The 812-nt window shown below is 48.5% G+C and overlaps 1 protein-coding gene across 1 annotated transcript in view; it reads left to right on the top strand.

Annotated features, from left to right (window-relative positions):
* The window catches only part of LOC119588124, a 5,110-nt gene extending 4,670 nt beyond the window's left edge, over window positions 1-440 (top strand). Inside the window, exon 4 of the mRNA XM_037936832.1 lies at window positions 417-440. Coding sequence (XP_037792760.1) covers window positions 417-440 — 24 coding nt within the window. The remainder of the gene's footprint in view (window positions 1-416) is intronic.
* Window positions 441-812: the final 372 nt, after the last annotated feature.

Here is an 812-nt window from a genome sequence, read left to right as displayed (position 1 = left end):
GGAGGTCTATAATAACATCATTAGAACAGAACCAAATGTCGCAGCGAGAGAAACCCAGAGTAATGAAGGAAATTCGAGCTTAATTTCGGCTTCTAGTTGTTGAAGAAGAATGTAACAATTTCGCGAAATGTTCACAAAGATTGGAATAGAAAAGTCGGAATGACAGTAAAGGGAATGTTTATATCTATGTGAAGTTTATTTCCTTTGCTGGGTCGTTTTTTTTTTCTATTCTCCTTCTTTTTCTTCTTTGTTTCTTCTTTCTCTTCTCCTTCGCGGTTTCTTCTTCTTCTTCTCTTTTTATTCTTCCCTTCTTTTTCTTCTTCTTGTCTTCCTGTTCTTCCTATGTTACTTCTCTTCTTCATTTTTCTACCTTCTGTGTTTTTGTTTACTCTCTTTTACTTTTCTTGTGTAAAAAGTTTAACCAGCTCAACGTAGAGTAGTGAAATAAGAGCGTGAGTGGCTGCGCATAAACAGAGGAAGCTGCAACACTATCTGGTCGCGATTTCTCCTCCCGACATGATCGCTCTCTCCCCCGCAGTCATCACCGCGGGCCCGACGGACAAGAGCTACGAGCCGGCCGTGTGGGCGCTGGTGGCGGTGATCCTGCTGCTGGTGGCGGCCATCGTGTGCTACGTGGTGTGCTCGCGGCGCCGCCAGATGCTGGCCTCGGGCACGCTCAGCGACCAATGACATTCGGAAACGAGAGATGGCGAGCGAGCTGTCTACAGGCGGAGGCCGGGCACCATCAACGACCGGCCGGGGGGCACGCTGCCCTCGTCCTTGGGCGTCTCGGGGGGCTCTGTCACCTTCAT

The sequence above is a fragment of the Penaeus monodon genome, chromosome 23 (genome assembly GCF_015228065.2).
Source record: "Penaeus monodon isolate SGIC_2016 chromosome 23, NSTDA_Pmon_1, whole genome shotgun sequence".
In the NCBI taxonomy this organism is placed as follows: Eukaryota; Metazoa; Arthropoda; class Malacostraca; order Decapoda; family Penaeidae; genus Penaeus; species Penaeus monodon.
The sequence above is the reverse complement of the archived record's forward strand: the minus strand, read 5'-3'. Positions and strand labels throughout refer to the sequence as shown.